Genomic DNA, 22,639 nt, shown 5'->3' with positions numbered 1-22,639 from the left:
AGAGAGAGAGAGAGAATGGGCATGCCAGGGCCTGTAGCCACTGCAGATGAACTCCAGACACATGCACCATCTTGTGCATCTGGCTTATGTGGGACCTGGAGAATCAAACCTGGATCCATCCTTAGGCTTCGCAGGCAAGTGCCTTAACTGCTAAGCCATCATTCCAGCCCCCTCTCCCCTACACCAGTTAGGCTTTTTTTTTTTTTTTTGGCTTTTCGAGGTAGGGTCTCAGTCTGGTCCAACTGACCTGGAATTAACTATGTAGTCTCACAGTGCCTGCAAACTCAGGCGATCCTCCCAGCCTCCTGAGTGCTGGGATTAAAGGTGAGTGCCACCACACCCCGCTCTCATGAGGCTTTTTAAGCAAGCACCTTTAACCATTGTGCCTTCTGTCCCCTCTTTTTTTAAGAAGATATTTCTTGTTTATTTGCTGTTTTGGTATGGAGTGGGGTTCAATAATGTAGGGTCTTGCTGGGCATGGCGGCGTACGCCTTTAATCCCAGCACTCGGGAGGCAGAGGTAGGTGGATCACTGTGAGTTCAAGGCCACCCCAAGACTACATAGTGAATTCCAGGTCAGCTTGGGCTAGAGTGTGACCCTACCTCAAAAAAAAAAAAAAAAAAAGAAAGAAAGAAAAAAGAAAAAGAAGCAAAGAAAGAAAAAAGCATGGTCTTGTAGCCAGGCTGACCTGGAAACTCACTTTGTAGTTCTAGGCTGGCGTGGAACTCAGAGTGATCTTCCTTCCTGAGTGCAGTGATTAAAGGCATGCCTCACCATGCCTGGCTACTTTTGTTTTTGTGGGTCTCCTGGAATTTGTTATGTAGACCTGACTGGCCTTGAACTTGTAGTGATCCTCCTGTCTCTGCTTCCTGATTACTGGGGTTTTAGGTGTATGCCACCATGTTGGATAAGCCCTTTTTAATTGGCTCTCTGCTTTTATTTTTTTGTGGAAGGTCTTGATACAATTTATCTTTGTGTCAGTTGGTGTTTTCAGATGGGAAGGTTGTTTCATAATCACTCAAGCTATCATGAAAACCAAGGAATGTTTGATAGCTTGCCATTTATAAGGATGGGGTTAAAAATCCAATAAAAATGGGACTAGAGATATGGCTTAGTGGTTAAAGGAGCTTGCTTTCTGTTCCCCAGAACCCATGTAAAGACAGATAGATGCACAAAGTATCACATGTGTTTGGAGTTCGTTTGCAGTGGCAATAAGTCATGGTTTACTCACTCTCTGTCTCCTTTCTCAAATAAGTATTTTTAAAAATTCAGTAAAAATGGCTGTGTAAATACAGTTACTGGTCATGGTGGTGCATGCCATTAATCCCAGCATTCACACTCTCGATGCAGAGGTAGGAGTATCACTGTTGGTACGAGACCAGCCTGGGGCCTACAGAGTGAGTGCCAGATCATCCTGGGTCAGAGTGAGACCCTGCCTTGAAAAAAACAAGCAGAGAATAATAGAGAAAAGACAGACAGGTGGAAGGATTGCGTTGTCCTTGGATTTGGAATTTGGGTTTTGGAGAGTAGCCATATTATGCTGACCAGAAGTTATGCAAACAAATTCTACCACTTTGAGAAAGCAGCCAGGGATAAGAAAGAAAACAAGATGTGATGAACTGACATTAGGAAAGAAAGTTGTTAGGTATGTTTTAGAGTAGATCCTTTATCACTACCACAGGGTTACAGTAACTTATGAGTCAGAAAAATTAAGTCATGTTTGTATTACTGTATTGCCCAAGATAGTTACGTGCTATACTTTAGAATACTTTAAAATATTTTTTTTGTTCATTTTTTATTTATTTATTTGAGAGTGACAGACACAGAGAGAAAGACAGATAGAGGGAGAGAGAGAGAATGGGCGCGCCAGGGCTTCCAGCCTCTGCAAACGAACTCCAGACGCGTGCGCCCCCTTGTGCATCTGGCTAACGTGGGACCTGGGGAACCGAGCCTCGAACCGGGGTCCTTGGGCTTCACAGGCAAGCGCTTAACCGCTAAGTCATCTCTCCAGCCCATACTTTAGAATACTTTAAAAGGAAAAAAAAATCAAAGTTTCGGCCCTAAAGATTTAATTTTTTTATTACTATTTATGTGAGATAGTGTAAATGGGCATGCCAGGGCCCCTTGCTGCTCCAAATGAACTTTGGACACAGGTGCTGCTTACTACATTATGAGGAATTGACCCCCCTGCTGGGATTAAAGGCTTTTGTGCCACTATGCCTGGCTTTTCAAAAATATATATTTTATTTATTTATTTATTATTTTATTTTATTTTGAGAGAGAAAGAGGTAGAAAGAAAGAAAGGGAGAGAATGGGCGTGCCAGGCCCTCCAGCCATTGCGAAATCCAGATGCATGCAACCCCTTGTACATCTGGCTTATGTGGATCCTGGAGAAACAATCTGGTATCCTTTGGCTTTGCAGGCAAACGCCCTAACCGCTAAGCCAGCCATCTCTCCAGCACTTTTTAATACATACACACACACATGTTTGCGTGTGTGTGTGTGTGTGTGTGTGTGTGTTTTGTTTTTGAGGTAGGGTCTCACTCTAGCTCAGGCTGACCTAGAATTCTCTATGTAGTCTCAGGGTGGCCTTGAACTCATGGCAGTATTCTTACCTCTGTCTGAGTGCTGGCATTAAAGGCATGCGCCACCACACCCGGCTATTATTTATTTATTTGAGAAAGAGGTGTGGGGGGGAATAGAATGTTTTTGGTTTTTATTTTTTCTAGGTAGGGTCTTACTCTATTCCAGGCTGACCTGAAATTCACTATGGAGTCTCAGGGTGGCTTCAAACTCACAGCGATCCTCCTACCTCTGCCTCCTGAGTGCTGGGATTAAAGACATGCGCCAGCACGCCTGGCTTTTTTTTTTTCTTTTTCTTTCAAAGTAAAGTCTCTCCAATCTGAAGACACTCTTTAGTCCTAGACTGTTGAAGGGATATCCTCTACATTTTTCTCCAGCAGTTTTAGAGTTTCAGGCCTGATATTAAGGTCTTTGATCCATTTGGACTTAATTCTTGTGCATGGAGAGATATAAGGATCCTCTACATATAGGTATCCAGTTTTCCCAGCACCATTTGCTGAAGAGGCTTTTTCTCCAGTGAGTATTCTTTAGGCATTTTTGTTGAAGATCAAGTAGCTGTAGATCCCTGACTCTCATATGGGTCTTCTCTTCTGTTCCTTTGATCTGCGTGTCTGCTACATGTCTGTCTTTGTACCGGTACTGTGCTGTTTTTGTTACAGTGGTTTAATAAGATAGGTTAAAATTCAGTATGGTGATGTCTCCAGCCTTATTTTTTTTAATGTTTATTTTTATTTACTTATTTGACAGAGAAAGAGGGAGGGAGAGAGAGAGAATGGGTGTGACAAGGCCTCCAATTACTGCAAATTAACTCCAGATGTGTGCGCGCCCTTGTGCATCTGGCTAATGTGGGTCTTGGGGAATTGAACCTGGGTCCTTGGCTTTGTAGGCAAACACCTTAACCACTAAGCCATCCCTCTTGCCCTTCCAGCCTTGTTTTTGTTGCTCAAAATAGTTTCAGATATTTGAGGTGGTTTTGTACTTCCAAATGAATTTTAGGATTTTTTTTCTATTTTCATGAAAAATGCCATTGGCATTTGGGGGGGGGGGATTTTTTTCGAAGTAGGCTCTCACTAGCTCATTCAGGCTGACCTAGAATTCACTATGTAGTCTCAGGGTGGCCTCAAATTCACAGTGATTTAAGAGAGAAGGGGGTAGATAGAGAGAATGGGTGCACCAGGACTTTTACCCACTGAAAACTCCAGATGCATGCACCCCCTTATGCATCTGGCTTACGTGGGTCCTGGGGAATCGAACTGGGACCCTTAGGCTTCACAGGCAAATGCCTTAAGTGTTAAGCCACCTGACCACTATGCATAATTAAAAAATACTTTATTTGAGAGAGAGTAAGTTTTTGTTTGTTTGAGACCCATGTGTAATAAAAAAAAATTCTTCCTGGGCATGGTGGTGCATGCCTTTAATCCCAGCACTGAGTGGGTAGGAGAATTACTGTGAGTTCAGGACTAGCCTGGGACAAGAGTGAGTTCCAGGTCAGCCTGGGCTAATTTGGCAAAAAAAAAAAAAAAAAAGTGCTCTGAGCACTTACTCTGCTGAGTGATGTACTCTGCTGAGTGATGTCTCCACACCTAGTTTTTTTTTTTAATCATAGAAAAGGCTTTTAATTACATTAGCTAGAATTTGTGTGAAACTGCATATCATATATTAGCAGTAAACCAATAGTGTGACTTCATTTAAAACCAACAATTTCAAAAAATAAAATTTATACCTATAATATATATTGTAAGTATTTTGCCCCACCTTAAGTTTCTAAAGCATGCTTATTCACACACTGACTGAAATGTACATAAACATTCTTTTATATTAAGCCAAAACATCTATCCCAACTTTACAAAAAGAAAATAGTTAAATGACAAAACTGTGTACATGTTATTATATACTGTATGTATACATGTATTATACATTATATCTGCTAATATTCTCCTCTGAAAGGAAAGGCATAATGATTCTGTTACTCAAACCACCATCTTTACCAGCCTCCCTTCTCCAGATATTAAGTGTTAACTAGGCCATCTTGCTGAATTTCTTTGGAAATAATCTTTATTAGAGCTTCCTTCTTTAATCTCATTTCTTCATTAAGTCTGGCATGTGAGATGTTAACTGTTCTGCCACAGCTTTCTCGTCTTCTGTCAGTAGTGATAGCTCCAGGTCTGTTTGCTTTTGTAGTTCTTGTATCATCGTCATTGTCTTATTCAAAGTAGCACAAATGCGGCTCTTAGTCTCTTTTTGCTCAACAGAAACTGATTTAAAGCGTGCATACATAGCTTGATATCAGACTTTATCGCTGACAATTCCTTTAAAAGTGTAACTGGATTTTGCAGAGCCAAGTTTAGAGACATATGCATATAATCCCAGACTGAAGAGGCTCAGATGGAATAGCTGCAAGTTCAAGTCCAGCCTAGAGCTTCAGTGTGGTGTCCAGGTCAGCCTGAGCTAGAGTGAGCCCCTTGCCTGCAGAGTCAGGATGGTTAGTCTTGATTTCATACTCCAGGCTGTATTGAATGTAATCCAAATCAGAGTCAGCTTTCTGAAACATCAATTCCAGCTTATTGACCTCCGCCTCCATGTTGAATAGTTCTCCACACCTAGTTTTTAAATAATGTTTTATTTTTTGGATTTTTTATTTAGGCAATTTCATACATGTGTATAATATGTTTTGCTCTTTCACTCCCTATTACCCTCTTGTCCTGCTCCTATTTCTGCTGAACGGTTTCCTCTTTGTAACTTGTCTCCCTTCTATTTTCATGTCTTTTATGTGTGTAACTCAACAAGTTTAATTAGGTTGCTTACATGAGCATGGTGGGGAGTTATTTACATGAGCATGGACAAACTTTGTGTAGCTATAATGCTGTAAATATTTCCTTCTATCTCCCAGTAGCTATTAACATGCCAGTATCTCCTCAGGAAGGGGTAAGGTCTCATAAGCCCCAGGTTTTTGTTTTATTGTACTGTGTGACTCCAACCCAGGGACCTCATGGATGCTAGGCAAACACTATCATGAAGCTACCTTCCTAGTATAGCATTCTTTAACTTGGTTATGGTCTTATAAAATCCTATATATAATGTAGGCATCTTTGGGGGCATGTGTGTAGTGTTTATGCAGTTGTGTATGTGTTTTTGCATGTGTGTGGACATGTGTGCATGTGATTGTAGAGGCTGGAATTTGGTATGAGGCATCATCCAGGATCATTCTTCACCTCACTGAGGCAAGATCTCTTACTGGAACTGGGGCTTGCTGATTCAGCTAGTTTAATTAGCCAGCTTGTCCTGGGGATCCTGTGTCTACTTCTTCAGTGTTGGGATCCTATCATGCCCACCTGGCATTTCTGTGAGTGCTTGGGTTCTGAACTTTGATCCTCATGCTTGTGTCACAGTAACTATTCACTGAACCATCAATCACCCTATCCCCTTGTTTTATTTATTTATTTATTTATTTATTTTGTTTTTCCAGGTAGGGTCTCACTCTAGCCCAAGCTGACCTGGAATTCACAATGTTTGAGGGTGGCCTTTAACTTGTGGTGATCCTCCTACCTCTGCCTCCCGAGTACTGGGATTAAAGGTGTGTGCCACTACTCCTGGCCCCTTATTTTTATTTATTTTTTATTTGTTCTGAGAGAGAGGACTCTTGGAACTATTAGAATAATAATTATGCATGAATTACTTTTCAAGAGATTGAAGCTCAAAGAATTCTAGATAGCTGCTGGGTTAGGCAGCATTTAAAGGCTGGGGTTAAAGCTCTGTGGTAGAGTGGTTGCCTAGTATGAATAAAGCCCTGGGTTTGATCCCCAGCACTGAAAGATATATATATATATATATCACATATGTATATATATATATACATGTATGTATGTATGTATGTATATATATGTATGTATATGTAAATATATTGAGATAGGATATACAGCTGAGAAAGCAGGATAGGAATGGGACACATGTATGGAGTCTCAATAAATAGGCAATGAATACTTTCCTTCTCTGACCTTAAAATTTGATGTCTTGTAATACTCAGTTCATCAGCACTCATCTTTTCCAAGGGCTGATTATGTACACAGACAGCTGATAACATTGTCCTTCCGCATCTGCCAAGTGTGGGTTTAGGGGAGTTCATCCTTGTCCACCAGCTGCTAGGAGGCCTTAGGAGGCCTGACCCTGCCCTCTGCAGCTGTGGAGCATGAAAATATCAGCTTGAGCAGCTCTTGGCAGGCAGGATGCTAACAGTTGCATGGAATTAGGTCTCATAATTAAGTGCTTTTGGCATTCTAGTTGCCTTATTTATTCTCTCTGGGACTGGGAATGTTAATTTCTTTCTTTCTTTCTTTCTTTTTTTTTTGGTTTTTGAGGTAAGGTCTCGCTCTGGCCTAGGCTGACCTGGAATTCACTTTGTAGTCTCAGGCTGACCTTGAACTCACTGCCATCCTTCTACCTCTGCCTACCAAGTGCTGGGATTAAAGGCGTGTACCACCCCCCCAATAGGGAGTGTTAATTTCTTATTGCTGCTTTTTCTAGGTTTTTCAAGATAGTTGAGATTATATTTCAATATAGTACATATATATTAAAATAAAAATATCTATTATATATAAATATATATAAAATTTGGGGGGGCTCAAGGTAGGGTCTTAACTCTAGCCCAGGCTGACCTGGAAATCACCTTGTGGTATCTGGCTAGCCTCCAACTCATTGCATTCCTACCTTGGCCTCCCAAATGTTGGGATTAAAGGGGTGGACCACCTGGCTGAGATTCTATTTTTAAAAAATTAATTTTTTTTTGGTTTTGTTTTTCAAGGTAGGGTCTCACTCTAGCCCAGGCTGACTTGGAATTCACTCTGTATTCTCAGGGTGGCCTTGAACTCACGGTGCTCCTCCTACCTTTCCCTCCTGAGTGCTGGGATGAAAGGGGAGCGCCACCACACCCAGCTAGAGATTAATTTTTTTTTTTTTTTTCTGGAGGTACAAACCAGAGATTTAATGAGAAAGGGCTAGAGGGGGGCTCCTTTGTGACACCAGGAGTAAAGACAAACTGTATCCTGTTAACAGTTAAGTTTTTGTCTTACAATCACTTTTTGTTTCTTTAAGCTTTGTTCTCAGCTATGCTTGGGGAATAAAAGGATGGGCCAGGGTCCATGGTTTGTAGTGTTATGGCCCTGGACAGAAGAGGCTCAAGATTCACCAGCCATGGTCCATAGGGCACAAGCAGAGTAGAGGGTTCCAGAGAACATGTGGCGCTTGGCTTTCTGGGCCTGGGTTACCTCACTTAGTTTAATTCTTTCCAGATCCATCCATTTTTCTGCAAATTTCATAACTTCATTTTTCTTTACCGCTGAGTAGAACTCCAGTGTATAAATGTGCCACATCTTCATTATCCATTCATCAGTTGAGGGACATCTAGGCTGGTTCCATTTCCCAGCTATTATAAATTGAGCAGCAATAAACATGGTTGAGCATGTACTTCTAAGGAAATGAGATGAGTCCTTAGGATATATGCCTAGGAGTGCTAATAGCTGGGTCATATGGTAGATCAATCTTTAGCTGTTTTAGGAACCTCCACACTGATTTCCAATTTTTAAAAAAATATTTATTTGATAGAGGCAGAGAGAGAGAAAGAGATAGGGAGAGAATAAGTGTGCCAGGGCCTTTAGTCACTGCAAATGAGCTCCAGATGCTTGTGCCCCCTGGTGTATCTGGCTTACATGGGTCCTGGAGAATCAAATGGGGATCCTTTGGCTTTGCAGGTAAACACTGTGACTGCTAAGCCATCTCTCCAGTGCAGAAATTAAAATTTTAGTCTCTGTGTGTGTGCCCTAGCATGTATGTGGTGGTCAGAGTATTTATAACCTCAAGATGTGTTTGCTGCTGCAAATGAACATCAGACTAACAGGCCCTCAAGCTTCAGATTCTCTTGGCTCCCTCTCATTGTAGGTGCATTGGAATTACAGATGCATGTGCTACTTTGTATCTACCTTTATGAAGGTGCTGGGGAATTGAGCCTAAGACTGCAGGTTTTGAATGCAAAGTACCTTTAATTGGTGAGCCATCTCTCAGCTCCCAAGATTCTTTTTGTTTACAAAAATACTTTATTGGGCTGGAGAGATTGCTTAGTGGTTATTGCTCTTGCCTGCAAGGCCTAATGGTCTGGGTTCGATTCCCCAGTACCCACATAAAGCCAGATGCACAGTGGTGTGTGATTCTGGAGTTCATCTGCAGGGGCTGGAGGCCCTAGCATGCTCATTCTCTCTCTGTCTTCTTTTTCTCTCTCTCAGCTTGCAAATAAATTAAATACAAATATTAAAAAATGTATTTATTTGAGGGCCTGGTGTGATGGTACACACCTTTAATCCCAGCACTTGGGAGGCACAGGTAGGAGTATTGCCATGAGTTCCAGGTCAGCCTGAGCTACAGTGAGACCTTGCCTTGGAAAACAAATGAACAACAACAATATTTATTTATTTGAGAGCTAGAGAATGGGTACACCAGGGTCTTAGCCACTGCAAACAAACTCCAGACACATGCACCACCTTGTATATCTGGCTTAAGTGGGCACTGAGGAATTGAACCTTGGTCCATAAGATTCCCAGGAAATCTCCATAACTGCAAGGCCAGCAAGATTCTTTTTGGTTTTTCGAGGTAGGGTCTCGCTGTAGCTCAGGCTGGCCTGGAATTCATTATGTAGTCTCAGGGTGGCCTCAGACTCACAGTGATCCTCCTCTGCCTCTCAGGTGCTGGGATTAAAGGTGTGCTCCACCATGCCTGGCTAAGGTTTTTTTTTTTTCAAAAAAATTCTATTTATTTATTTATTTATTTATTTATTTATTTATTTGAGAGAGAGAGAGAGAGAGAGAATGGACTCACCAGGGCTTCCAGCTGCTACAAATGAATTCCAAATGTATGCAACCCCTTGTGCATCTGGATTATGTGGACCCTGGAGAGTCAAACTGTGATCTTTTGGCTTTATAGGTAAACATCTTAACTGCTAAGCCCTCTCTCTCTCTCTCCAGCTTGAGATTCTTTATTAAATGTGTTTCCTATGTTAAAAATAACAGATTCAAAGAGAAAAAGCAGTAACACAGCTTTTATTTAATGGAAATTAAAAACTCATAAAACAGACCAGGTGTGGTGGCCCACACTTTTAATCCCAGTATTTAGGATGACTGAGTTCAAGGCCAGCCTGGGACTAGAGTGAGACCCTACCTAGAGAAAAATCAAAACACCTGGGTGTGGTGGAGCATGCTTTTAATCCCTGCACTGGGAGGCAGAGGTATAGAAGAAAAACCGTGAATGCAAGGCTACCCTTGAGACTATGTAGTGAATTCCAGGTCAGCCTGGGCTAGAGCAAGCCCCTACCTCAAAAGACCAAAAAAAAGAGGAAAAACAAACGTGTGTGTGTGTGTGTGTGTATGAATGACAGAATTGTTCACAAAAACATCATAATATCTACCCAAAAGGAGTACTTGTGCATTAGGTAATGTCAGCTGTGTTATTCTACATATTTGTCTTCCACCTTGCCTGAGATAGGGTCTTCCTTGTTACTTTTGCTGCTGCTTTGTGTGTACTAGTCTAGCTGGCCTGAGCACTTTTGGAGTTTCCTGGCTGTGCCTTCCATTGCCTATTGCTGCGGTACATTGGGATCACAGATGTTGTACCACTCTCTTCTTTTTTCAAAATTATTTTATTTTTTATTTTTATTTTGAGAGAGAGAATGGGTGCACCAGGACCTTCACCCTGCTACAAATGAACTCCAGATGTGTGTGCCCCCTTGTGGTGCATGTGGGACATTGTGTGCTTGAGTCACTGCGTCTGGCTATGTGGGACCTGGAGCGTCGAGCATGAATTCCTAGGCTTTGCAGGCAAGCACCTTAACTACCAAGCTGTCTCTCCAGCCGTAAAATATTTTTATTTATTTGAGAGAGAGAGAGAGAGAGAGGGAAAGAATGGGTGTGCCAGGACATCAAGCCACTATAAACTTCAGATGCATGGACTACCTTGTGCATCTGGCTTAGGTTGGGCCCTGAAATGATGGTGATCCTTTTACTTCAGCCTCCCAAGTGCTGGGGTTAAAGGAATGTGCTATCACGCCCAGCCTTGAATATTTTTATTTATTTATTAGAGAGAGAGAGAGGTGGGCAGAATGGGCACACCAGGGCCTCTAGCCACTGCCCACATGCATGTGCTTAGGTGGGTACTGGGGAATTGAACCTGAGTCCTTGTCTTTGCTGGCAAATGCCCTAACCATTAAGCAGTCTCTCTAGTCCTGCTTTTTCATTTTTGCATCCAGCTTTATGTGGTGCTGAGGAGTGTGCCTGGGCTATCTCCTTGCTCCAGTTACTTTTTCTAAAAATGTGCCTCCTATAGAAAACATTTAGTCAAGTTACTTTATTTTTCTGGATTTTTTTTTCTTTTTATTTGAGACAGAGGAAGGGAGAAAGAGATTGAGAGAGAAAGAATGGCCACTCTAGGACCTCTACCCACTGCAAACAAAGTCTAGATGTGTGCGCCACCTTGTGCATCTAGTTTATGTGGGACCTGGAGAATCAAACATGAGTCCTTGCTTCATAGGCAAGTGCCTTAACTGCTAGGCCATCTCTCCAGCCATAATTTTACATTTTTACTTACTTACTTGAGAGAAAGAGGTGAGGGAGAAGGGGAGAAGGAGGGAGGGAGGGAGGGAGAGAAAATGGTCTGTAGCCACTGCAAATGAACTTCAGAAACCTCCATCCCCCCCTTTTTTTTTGAGGTATGTGCACAGCATGTTGCCAGGGTCTCTTGCTTGTGGAAGTGAATGCCTCTGGCTTAACATGGGTTAAAATGTTAAAAGAAAAATAATAAGCCATATGTGGTGATGCATGCCTTTAATTCCAGCACCCCGGAAGTTGAAGTAGAGGATCACCATGAGTTCAAGACCACCCTGAGACTACATAGTGAATTACGGGTCACCTTGGGCTAGAGTGAGACCCTACTTTGAAAAACACAAAACATTAAAAAAGAAAAAAGAAAATGAAAAATCCAGGTGGGGCCCTGGAGAGATGGCTTTGTGGTTAAGCACGTAAGCACGTGCCTGTGAAGCCAAAGGTCCCAGGTTCGACTCCCCAGAACCCACTTAAGCCAAATGACCTAGGTGGTGCACGCTTCTGAAGTTTGATTGCAGTGGCTAGAGGCTTTGGAGTGCCAATTTTCTCTTGTCTTCTCTCTCATGAAAGAACTTAAAATGAGCCGGGTGTGGTGGTGCAAGCCTTTAATATTAGCACTGGGGAGGCAGAACTAGGAAGATTGCAGTGAGTTTGAGGCTACCCTTGGAATACAGAATGAATTCCAGGTCAGCCTGGGCTAGAGTGAGACACTACCATGAAAAGCCAAAAGGGAAAAATAAAAAGTTAAAATGTAGCAGCAGTTCTTAACCTGTGTTAAAATCTATCATAACTTTAATTTGGAAAAATGATAAAGGATGGGGCTTAGTGGTTAATGTGCTTGCGTGCAAAGCTGAAGGACCCAGGTTCAATTCTCCACGATCCACATAAGCCAGATGGACACAGTGGCATATGGAGTCTGTTTGCAGAGACTAGATTAATTAGATTAATTGACATAGCCTAGGGCACCTTTACAACCTGAGATATGTGTGAGTTTCTGACACGATTATTTTTAGAATCTTTTGCTCTTGTCTGTTTCTATTCTGAGTCCTCTTGGAACCTGTTCCAGAGTAGTAGAGCTCTTGAGTGTAGAGAGTGACAGAGGTGATGGAACACAAGTGTAAACCAAATTCCTATGGTCTGGCAACTGTGTGCTTGTTGTAGAAGTAATTCTGTTTACTACATTCAGTTTTTTTTTTCCAAGATAGAAGACAGAATTTCCCCACAGATCATTACAGTATGTTAGTTGAAGATGTTTTCTTACACTCTGATTTGCATGCCCTAGTCATTTTCATTTTAAAGGTGGTGAATAAATTATAAGGGTATTGATGATTATTTTGGCAATTTAGGCTTTTATATTGAATAGGCATTTTACCTTAATTTAAGAACTCACTTCACTGGTTATAATGGCCCATGCCTTAATCCCAGCATAGGGAAGGTTGAAGTAGGAGGATCCCTGTGAATTCACTATGTAGTCTCAGGGTGGCCTGGAACTAATAGTGATCCTCCTACCTCTGCCTCCTGAGTTAGGGTCTCAGGCTGACACAGAATTCACTATGTAGTCTCAGGGATTTTAGATGCATGAGTAAAAATAGTTGGAGAGCTGTCTGTAGATGAGGATGTATAGTTCTGTGTTAGAGTATGTATTTAGTGAATATGAAGACCTCGGCTGGGTGTGGTGGCACACACTATTAATCCCAGCACTCGGGAGGCAGAGGTAGGAGGATTGCTGAGAGTTCGAGGCCACCCTGAGAGACTACATAGTGAATTCCAGGTCAGCCTGAGGTAGAGTGAGACCCTACCTCCGAAAAGACCAAAAATTAGAACTAAAAATTTATACTCTAGAGAGCCTTTATATTTTATTTTTGTTTTATTTTCCCCTAAGTTAAATGTTTGCCTTTTACCATGATTTGGAAGTTTTGCCACTAATGCTTACTTTCTTGCAGATTTTGTATTTTGTACATACATTATTTTGTATATACTGTATATGATGACTTCAGTGAGCAATGATCGTTGCCGAGGTGCTCGGGAAAAAACACAGATTTCAGCAGCACACATAACACAACCACAGAAACAAGTGGTACAGGTAAGCTTCTGTGTATTTTTGTTTTGTTTAGAATTTAAAAAAATTAGAGAACAAATGGTTTAACTTTTTCCTTTGCCAAAACTTTGTGTTTATATGTATGAGTAATATAAAAGATGTTAATAGTGTTGATAGAGGCACAATTGAATGTTCCTTGAGAAATATTTAATCTTGAATTCCACTTATTACCATCTATATTATCTCAATTTACCCATTCCTTCCCTCCCCTTTTTTGTTTTCTTTTCGCAGTGCCAGGGATCAAACCCATTGCTTTTTTCTTGTTTAAATTTATTTGAGAAAGAAGCAGACAGAAATAGAGTGAGCATTAACTAAAGTGCTAAGCACAATATCTGATGCAGAGTTAACATAGTATACTATTTTGATACAGGTTCTTTTCAGTGAGTAATTAATTACCCTGAGTCCATCCTAATTTCATATGCATGGCTTGACTATATATATATATAATTTTTTTTGAGGGGTTCTGGCTTCAAGTTAGGGACTCACTCTAGCCCAGGCTGACCTAGAACACACTCTGTAGTCCTAGGCTGGCCGCCATGCCTGGCCTTAATTTTATATATATATATATATATATATTTTCAATATTTTTAAAGAGTTATTTGCATGTGTGTATGGGGTGCACTAGAGCCTCTTGCCATTGCATGCCACTTTTTGCATTTGGGGATATGTAGGTACTGGGCATTTGAACCCAGACTGGTTGCTTTAGTCACTGAGCAATCTTCTCAGTTCCCCTCTTTTTTTTTTAATTTTCAATTTTTTAAAAAATTTTTATTTATTTATTTATTTGAGAGCGACAGACACAGAGAGACAGATAGAGGGAGAGAGAGAATGGGCACACCAGGGCTTCCAGCCTCTGCAAATGAACTCCAGACACGTGTGCCCCCTTGTGCATCTGGCTAACATGGGACCTGGGGAACCGAGCCTCGAACCGGGGTCCTTAGGCTTCACAGGCAAGCACTTAACCACTAAGCCATCTCTCCAGCCCTCAATTTTTTTTTTTTTTATTAACTTCCATGATTATAAAAAATATCCCATGGTAATGTCCTCCCTCTCCCCACTTTCCCCTTTGAAACTTCATTCTCCATCATATCCCCTCCCCATCTCAACCAGTCTCTATTTTGATATCATGATTTTTTTCCTCCTATTATAATGGCTTTGTGTGGGTAGTGTGAGGCACTGTGAGGTCATGGATATCCAGGCCATCTTTTGTCTGGGGAGTTTTTTTTTTTTTTTAAAGATAGGGTCTTGCTATGGTCTAGGCTGGCCTAAAATGCGCTGTGTAGTCTCAGGCTGGCCTCAAACTCAACAGCAATCCTCTTATCTCTGTCTCTGGATTGCTGGGATTAAAGGTGTGTGCCACCATGCCTGGCTGAAGCAACCTTTCAAAAAAAATGTTTTTTTCTTTTTATTTATTTATTTATTTGAATGTTACAGAGAGAGAAAGAGGGAGAGAGAGAGAGGGAGAATGGGCGCGTCAGGGCCTCCAGCCACTGCAAATGAACTCCAGATGTATGTACCCCTTTGTGCATCTGGCTAATGTGGGTCCTTGGGAGTTGAGCCTTGAACCGGGGTCCTTAGGCTTCACAGGCAAGCACTTAACCGCTAAGCCATCTCCCCAGCCCTCAAAAAAATTTTTGATAATTTTTTTTTCTTTTTTTTTGAGAATGACAGACACAGAGAGAAAGACAGATAGAGGGAGAGAGAGAATGGGCGTGTCAGGGCTTCCAGCCTCTACAAACGAACTCCAGATGCGTGTGCCCCCTTGTGCATCTGGCTAATGTGGGACCTGGGGAACCGAGCCTTGAACTGGGGTCCTTAGGCTTCACAGGCAAGCGCTTAACCGCTAAGACATCTCTCCAGCCCTGATAAGTTTTTTTTATATGCATATAATATATTTTGATCATAATCCTGTTCCATTACCTTCTATTGAGTCCAATTTTGTGCTGGTCTTGTGCAGATAGTCACTGTATGGTGGGGAATATGGCACCCACTTCATGATCAAATGACAGCATTTCAGTGCACTCTTTTGGGCTGGGGATGTATGTAACTCATTGGCAGAGCATCCAGTCTCTGGCTCTTAAATTCTTCCAGCCTCTCTCTTCCATAGCAGTTCTCAGCATTGGAGCAGGTGAGACACATGTCTCAGTGCTAAGTGAGCACTCAGCATCATTTATTCTCAGCACATTGATGGTTTTTTTTTTTTTTTTTTTTTTAAACAAAAATGAAATGAGGGCTGGAGAGATCAGCATTAAGGCGCTTGCCTACAAAGGCAAAGGATCCAGGTTCCCTAGTACTCCATGTAAAGACAGATGTACAAGGTGGTACATGCATGTGAAATTCGTTTGCAATGGCTAGAGGCCCTGGCACGCCCATTCTATCTCTTTCTCTAATAATAAAATGAAATGAGTGAAAAGCTTTTGGAGGAGGGCCAAATAAAATGTCCGGTTGGAAACTGTAGTTCTTCCTATGCCTCCCCAGCAGTCACATTTTTTGGGCTGATTTCCATATTAATCAGTTTGTAGGCTGGAAAGAGACCTGCAAAAAAGATTTTTTTTTTAGGCTGGATATGTTGGTGCACACCTTTAATCCCAGCGCTGGGAGGCAGAGGAAGGAGGATTGCTGTGAGTTCGAGGCCACCCTGAGACTGCATATGAATTCCAGGTCAGCCTGGGCTAGAGTGAAACCACCTCAAAAAAACAAAACAAAAGAAAAAGCAGTTTGTGCTTATATTGTTGTTTTGAGGAAGGGTGTTGATAAATAAGTCAAGCCTGGCCTTAAATTCTTGAACTCAAGCAATCTTCCTAAGTAGTGGGGACTGCAGGCATGTGTAATTCAGCCTTGATGATCATCACTTTTTTCATTTGTTTGTTTGTTTTTAGAGGTAGGGTCTTGCACTAGCTCAGGCTGACCTGGAATTTACTATGTAGTCTCAGGATGGCCTTGAATTCACAGTGATCCTCCTACCTCTGCCTCCAGAGTGCTGGGATTAAGGGTGTGCACCACCATATCCCACTGATCATCATATTTCCAATGCTTCTTTTTTTTTTTTCTCCCCAAGGCAGGGTCTTGCTGTAGCCTAGGCTGACCTGGTTAGACCCAGACTGGCCTCAAGCTCAGCAGTCCTTCTACTTCAGCCTCCAGAGTTCCGTGGTTAAAGTTGAATGCCCCCTTTTGCAAAAGTATTAAGAAATTTTTCGAACAGGCAGTATGGCTGGGCTTGGCAACACAGGCAGAGGGGAACAGTGGGTTCAAGGCCAGCCTGGAATTATAGAATGTGTTCCAGGACAGCCTGGGTCAGAGTGAGACCCTACTTCAACCCCCCTCCCCAGAAAAAAATAGTTTGCATTAGAGAAAATGTTTATTTTGAGGGTATTGCAGAACGGTGGAGCACTTGCCTAGCATACATGAGGCTCAGGGTCAAGCCCCAGCACCCATTCCCTATCCAAAGGAAAAAAAAGACAAAGGCCAGATGTGGAATGGAGCTTAATTGGTAGAGTATATGAAGCTTGGGCTGGAGGGATGGCTTAGCGATTAGGCATTTGCCTGCAAATCCAAAAGACCCAGGTTTGATTCCCCAGGACCCACATTAGCCAGATGCACAAGGGGGTGCACACGTCTGGAGTTGGTTAGCAGTGGCTAGAGGTCCTGGCACGCCATTCTTTCTCTCTGTCTCTCTTTTTCTGTCAAATAAAATAAAAACAAAATGTGTTTTTAGGAGTATACGAAGCTGTGGATTGTAGCCCCAGCACAGCACTGCATATCATCAGAGTCATCCTCAGCTGCCTAGTGCTGCATAGTTTGAGGCCAATTTGGGCTATGTGACACACCCTGTCTCAAAAAGAGAGGCAGTAGGGTGTGAGGGGCTGGACAGATGACTTAGTGGTTAAGGTGCTTAGCAGCAAAGCCAAAGAACCCAGGTTTGATTCTCCAACACCCATGTAAAGCCAGATGTATAAGGTGGCATGTGTGTCTGGAGACTGGATACACCCATTCTTTCTCTATCTACCTTTTTCTGTCCCTCTCCCTCCCTTTTGCTTTCTTTAAATAAATAAATATTAAAAAAAAAAAAAAGATAAGAAGGGGAACTGGAGAGATTGCTCAGTGGTTAAGGCACTTGCCTTCAAAACCTAATGATACAGGTTTGATTCCCCAGTACCTATGTGGCGTCAGATGCACAAAGTGGCACATATATCTGGAGGTTGCTTGCAGTGGCTCGAGGTCCAGGCATGCCCCATTCTGTCTGTCTTCTTTCTAGCTTGCAAAGTAAAGTTAAAATTTCATATATATATATGCACACACATATACACACATATATACATATGTATACATATGTGTGTATATATAAAGATTATTTTGTGTTAATTTATCTATTAATCTCAGTGATCCAAGAAATATTTTCTGTGGGTTAAAGTGGGAACAAAAAACTTTTTGTTTGGTAATATGTCAGTTTACTGAATGTCCAGGGAGTTCTGAGATGCTAGAAGAGATCTCTTAAATTTGTATTGGGCCTTCGGTCTACCTTTTTACTAATTAGGCAAGGTAGTTAGATCTTTCTTGACATACGGTCTGAAATGGGGAGATGTCTTAGTGGGTAAGAGCACTTAGCATGCCAGCATGAGGACCTGTTTTGCTCCTAGTTGATTTCTTGAACCCTCATATAAGTAGTTGTGCATGGCAACACATGCTTGTAGTGTCCTTTCTGTGGGGACCAGAGGCTGTAGAATCACGGAACTTGCTCCTCAGGAAGTCCAATGTGTGCAACATCAGGTTCTGCTCAGGGATAGGCTATGGAGGAGCAGTAGAGGAAGACATCTAATATTTCCTGTAGCCTTTGCATACATTTGTGTGGGGTGTGTGCATTTGTATATACATGTGTATACACCACAATGTGTATACACACAATCCCTCTGAAAACAAAAATCTCTACTATATAGTATTCAAGTATTTCTGTGTAATAAGTCCAGTAAAAGAAAATGGTGCACTAGAAAAGCTACCAACATATTTTTCATTGTGAAAGCAGCTTAGCTCCAAGTAAGCCATGAAAAAGGCTGTAGGATTCAGAGGAAGAAGATTAGTAATGCTGTTTTTCTCAGCCATACTTTCTCTTAATTTTAGAGTGGTCTGATGAAAATCACTTATGGGGAGGGTGCACTAACTTTAATTTGGTTAACTTTAACTAGTTGACCCTTCTTTTTCCTCTTTTTCCCCTAAGCTGTACAGATCACTTGACACTTCTAGAGCTCAGCCTGGTAACTTCCCTATTATATTTTTATATTTAGTGCTTTGTTTATTAAGTATTTATTGAATCATTTATGGAATAAAATAATCTTGACTAAAGCATATAGGGTATTTTCATGGTAACAGTTTAACATTCTGATTAAAATTCCTACATTTTATTAATATCACCTTAGCAGTGCAATACTTATAATTTTTTTTTGTTTATTTATTTGAGAGTGACAGCAAGCAGAGAGAGAGAGAGGAGAGGAGAGGAGAGAAGAGAAGAGAGGAGAGGAGAGAGAATGGGTGCATCAGGGCCTCCAGCCACTGCAAACGAACTCCAGATGCGTGTACCACCTTGTGCATCTGGCTTACATGGGTCCTGGGGAATCGAGCCTCGAACCGGGGTCTTTAGGCTTCAAAAGCAAGGGCTTAACTACTAAGCCATCTCTCCAGCCCTGTAATACTTTTCTTATTAACAGCTGTTATAAGAGTGTCAGTGCTTTCAGAAATTAGATGGCTTAGCAGTTAAAGGCATTTGCCTACAAAGCCAATGGACCTTGGTTTGATTCCCCAGGATCCCATGTAAGCCAGATAGATGCACAAGGGGGCGCATGTGTCTGGAGTTCATTTTCAGTGGCTGGAGATCCTGGCGTACCCATTCTCTGTTTCCCTCTGTCTGCCTCTTTCTCTCTCAAATAAATAAAAAAAGTAAAGTAAAAAAATTTTTAAAAATGCTTGTATAAAACAGTATCAAAAAGATAGACACACATAGCTCATTGGTAGAGATTATGATGCTCAGTGTGCATTAGGCCATTAGTACTTATTTGCTTAAAACCTTTGGGAAAGGAGAGGTAGTAAAGTGCTTACCTTGTAAACCTGTTTGGTACCCATTACCCATGTAAGCGCTGGGTATGGTGGAATGTATCACATATAATCCCTGTGCTGAGAAGGCAGGCACAGTTTTCCTGGCTACCTAATTTTGCCTAATTGGGGAGCTCCTAGCCAATGAGAGACCTAGTCTCAGAGCCAGACCTCTGGCCTCCACTCACGTGCACACATGCGTATGTTCACTCTCAGACGTGACTCTGACACATTTACCCACACATATACAAAGACACATATGTACCATAGACCAAAATAAAATAAAACATAAAACTTTTAGCCAGGCTTTATCCATTTGGATGCTTTTATTTGGTTAATTTTTTTAAAATTTAATTTATTTGTTTATTTATTTGTGCCACCTTGTGCATCTGACTTAGGTGGGTACTTACTGGGGAATTAAACTTGGGTCCTTAGGCTTCACAGGCAAGTGCCTTAACCACTAAGCCATCTCTCTATCCCTTATTTGGTTAGGTTTCAAAAACTTTATTTATTTGTGTGAGTGTGCATGTGCCATTGTGCACCTGTGGTGGTCAGAGGACTTTTGGGTCATATCCTTGCCTGTTCACCTCATTTAAAGCAAGTTTTTACTAAAAAAAAAAAACAAAACAAAACTTTTTTTTTTTTTTTTTTTTTTTTAAATTTTTGAGGTAGGGTCTCACTGTAGTGGAGGCTGACCTGGAATTCACTATGTAGTCTTAAAGTGGCCTTGAACTAATGGTGATCCTCCTATTTCTGCTTCCTTATTGCTGGGATTAAAGGCATAGGCCACCATGCTCAGCTGTGAATCCTTTTTCTTTTCTTTTTTTTTTTTTTTTAAATTTTTGAGTGAGAGAGAGAGAATTAGCCACTTAGCCACTGCAATTGAACTCGAGATGCTTGTGCTACCTAGTGGGCATATACAACCTTGCGTTTGTCTCACCTTTGTGTGTCTGGTTTACGTGGAGTCTGGAGAGTCAAAATTGGGTCCTTAGGCCTTGCAGGCAAGCACCTTAAATGCTTAGCCATCTCTCCAGCCCTGAATCTATTTTTTAAAAATTCATTTAATATCACACCTGAAATCATTAATCTCTTGGTTTTTGTTGTTGGTTTTTCGAGGTAGGGAATTCACTTTGTAGTCTCAGGGTGGTCTCGAACTTGCAGTGGTCCTCCCTCTGCTTCCCAAGTGCTGGGATTAAAGGTGTGTGCCACCATGCCCGGCTAATCTCTTGGTTTTTAAAAAATTAATTAATTTTTTTATTTTTTACATTTTTGAGGTAGGGTGTCACTCTAGTCCAGGCTGACCTGTAATTCACTATGTAGTCTCAAGGTGGTTTCGAACTCACGGTGCTCGTACCTCTGCCTCTCCACTGCTGGGATTAAAGGCGTGCGCCACCATGCCCAGCAATTAATTTATTTTTTATTGGCAGTTTCCATAATTATAGACAATAATCATGATAATTCCATTCCCCCTTTACCCATTGCAACTCCACTGTCTGTCCATCATATCCTCTCCCCCTCTCAATTCATCTCTTATTTTGATGTCATCATCTTTTCCTCCTATTATGATGATTTTGTGTAGGTAGTGTTAGGCACTAAGAGGTCATGGAGATGTAGGCTATTTTGTGTCTGGAAGAGTGCATTGTAAGGAGTTCTACCCTTCCTTTGGCTCTTACTTTCTTCCCGCCACCTTTTCCTTAATGGACCCTGACTTGGAAGGTATTAGAGATGTTTCAGTGCTGAGCACTCCCATGTCACTTCTCAGCTGTGGTGCCTTCTGAGCCATCTCAAGGTCACTGCCATCTGAGAAGAGAATCTAATCAAACATAGAAGGTAGTATATGGGTGTAAATGTTAAGGAAAGTGCTTACATGGCAGTTTGTTGAGCATAATATAGGCATTTAGCCAGACACCAGCAGGTGTTACTCCCCTAGGGCTCATGACTTCCTCTGCCATAGGCTTTTGACTAGGTTTTCAGTACCATTTATGTATGTATTCCCTCGGTGGAGTGGGCTTCCAGTCCAATTAGAGAATGCTTGGTTTCCCCCATAATAGACATGTCATTATCGCAACCGTTGGTTCATTTGGCCTTGCTGACCAAACTTAAGGTTTGCAGTGTCTGCTGTTGTTTATCACTGGTAATAACTTCTGTCTTCCATAGAGCTGAATGCTGAGTGGTTTTTTCCAACTTTCTGTCAGTTGTTCTTCAGGGAGGAGGTTTTTAGTTCAGCTCCAGCTTGATTTCTTAGTGACCTTGCTGCCCAAGCATGTGCAGTCTTCAGCAATAGCGTCTTACCATCTATTTATGTTGGGAAACCAAGAGCCTTGGCAATGACCTGTAATGTTTTACGGGCGTCTGGGATCTACCTGGCCAAGAACTTACTGGAAGGTATCCATTCCTGGTGCTGAAATTTTTCTAGTAATAATCTATGGCTTCTGGGTGTGCCATTATCCAAAAAAAAAAAAAAAAAAAAAAAAAAAGGTTTTCATATGGCCTATTCATACATCTTAAATTTTGATTAAACCTCCTCCCCCCCTTTACTCTATCCTTTTCTGTGAACTCATTTAGGTCAGACAACAGCAGACCCTTAGGGGTCATGACTTCCTCTGTCATAGATTTTCAGTATCAGGCATGTATCCCCTCCTGTGGAGCAGGCCTCCAGTCCAATTAGAGAGCTATTTTTTTTTTTTTTTTGTTATAATTAAAGTTGTATTTAGGTTTGGTCAGTACAGTAAGATATACTGGAGTCACAGAGCAATATGCACTAACAAGATATAACAGTTAAACAAATTGAGTGACTGCACACCAGTTTCTTAAACATTTAGTCATCTAAAGATAAATGCACAGATATATGATGGGAAAAACTGTCTAACACTGCAACTACTACAGGACTCCATCACCAAGTTTAACTTTTTAATAATAATGCCCTGTACTGGGCAAACTTGTCCGTCACATACCTATCTGGGATTAAAGGCATGAACCACCATTACCAGCCCAGAGTACCTTTTCTCTTTTTTATTTTTATTTTTTCTTGTTATTTTCAAGGTAGTGTCTTGCTGTAGCCCAGACTGATCTGGAATTCATGCAGTAATCTCAGAGTGGCCTTGAACTCATGGTGATCCTCCTGCCCCTGCCTATGGAGTGTTGAGATTAAAAGTGTGCGCTACCACGCCCTGCCCCATCAAACCTTTTCTGACCAAGGTTGAGAGTAGCACTAATCTGTGGGTATAAATATAAATATTTA

The 22,639-nt window shown here is 41.5% G+C and overlaps 1 protein-coding gene and 1 pseudogene across 7 annotated transcripts in view; one reads left to right on the top strand and one right to left on the bottom strand.

Annotated features, from left to right (window-relative positions):
• Positions 1-22,639, top strand: part of Ubap2 (ubiquitin associated protein 2) — a 119,082-nt gene that overhangs the window by 20,265 nt on the left and 76,178 nt on the right. For 6 of the 7 annotated variants that reach the window (XM_045136456.1, XM_045136408.1, XM_045136437.1 and 3 more), the window contains one exon: positions 13,163-13,302. In XM_045136456.1, the coding sequence (XP_044992391.1) occupies positions 13,204-13,302 (99 nt within the window). In that variant the 5' untranslated portion in view covers positions 13,163-13,203. Of the gene's footprint in view, positions 1-13,162; positions 13,303-18,529; positions 18,567-22,639 lie in introns of those variants that run through there. The other variant, XM_045136445.1, reaches the window with a different exon arrangement.
• Positions 4,617-5,164, bottom strand: LOC123455548 (annotated as a pseudogene).

This window comes from Jaculus jaculus, chromosome 1 (assembly GCF_020740685.1).
Source record: "Jaculus jaculus isolate mJacJac1 chromosome 1, mJacJac1.mat.Y.cur, whole genome shotgun sequence".
Lineage (NCBI taxonomy): Eukaryota > Metazoa > Chordata > Mammalia > Rodentia > Dipodidae > Jaculus > Jaculus jaculus.
Note: the sequence above shows the minus strand (reverse complement) of the source record. Positions and strands in the feature narration are given on the sequence as shown.